The sequence below is a fragment of the Eurypyga helias genome, unplaced genomic scaffold, assembly GCF_000690775.1.
Source record: "Eurypyga helias isolate BGI_N326 unplaced genomic scaffold, ASM69077v1 scaffold38654, whole genome shotgun sequence".
NCBI lineage: Eukaryota > Metazoa > Chordata > Aves > Eurypygiformes > Eurypygidae > Eurypyga > Eurypyga helias.
Genome location: NW_010248924.1, coordinates 4421 through 4642, shown reverse-complemented (window position 1 = coordinate 4642; position 222 = coordinate 4421). Strand labels below are relative to the sequence as shown.

General features: G+C 66.2%; 1 protein-coding gene across 1 annotated transcript in view; it reads left to right on the top strand.

Moving 5' to 3' along the window:
• Nucleotides 1-187: 187 nt before the first annotated feature.
• The window catches only part of LOC104509317 (hemoglobin subunit beta-like), a gene marked incomplete at its 3' end in the record, with an annotated part of 1389 nt that continues 1354 nt past the window's right edge, over nt 188-222 (top strand). The window contains exon 1 of the mRNA XM_010151213.1: nt 188-222. Coding sequence (XP_010149515.1) covers nt 188-222 — 35 coding nt within the window.

Genomic DNA, 222 nt, shown 5'->3' with positions numbered 1-222 from the left:
CAGGGCTGGGGGGGCCCCCCTGGGGGGCCCAGCCAATAGAGGGGTGCACGGGGAAGAGGAGGGGCCCTTCAGAACGTATAAAAGCGGGGTTGGGGAGAGGTGTTGGCCAGCGTGATCCCCTTGGGAGCAAGAGCCGAGACTTCCTCCGTACCTGCCGGCAGCCACACGCTAACCTCCGCCCGCCACCATGGTGCACTGGACAGCCGAAGAGCAGCAGCTCAT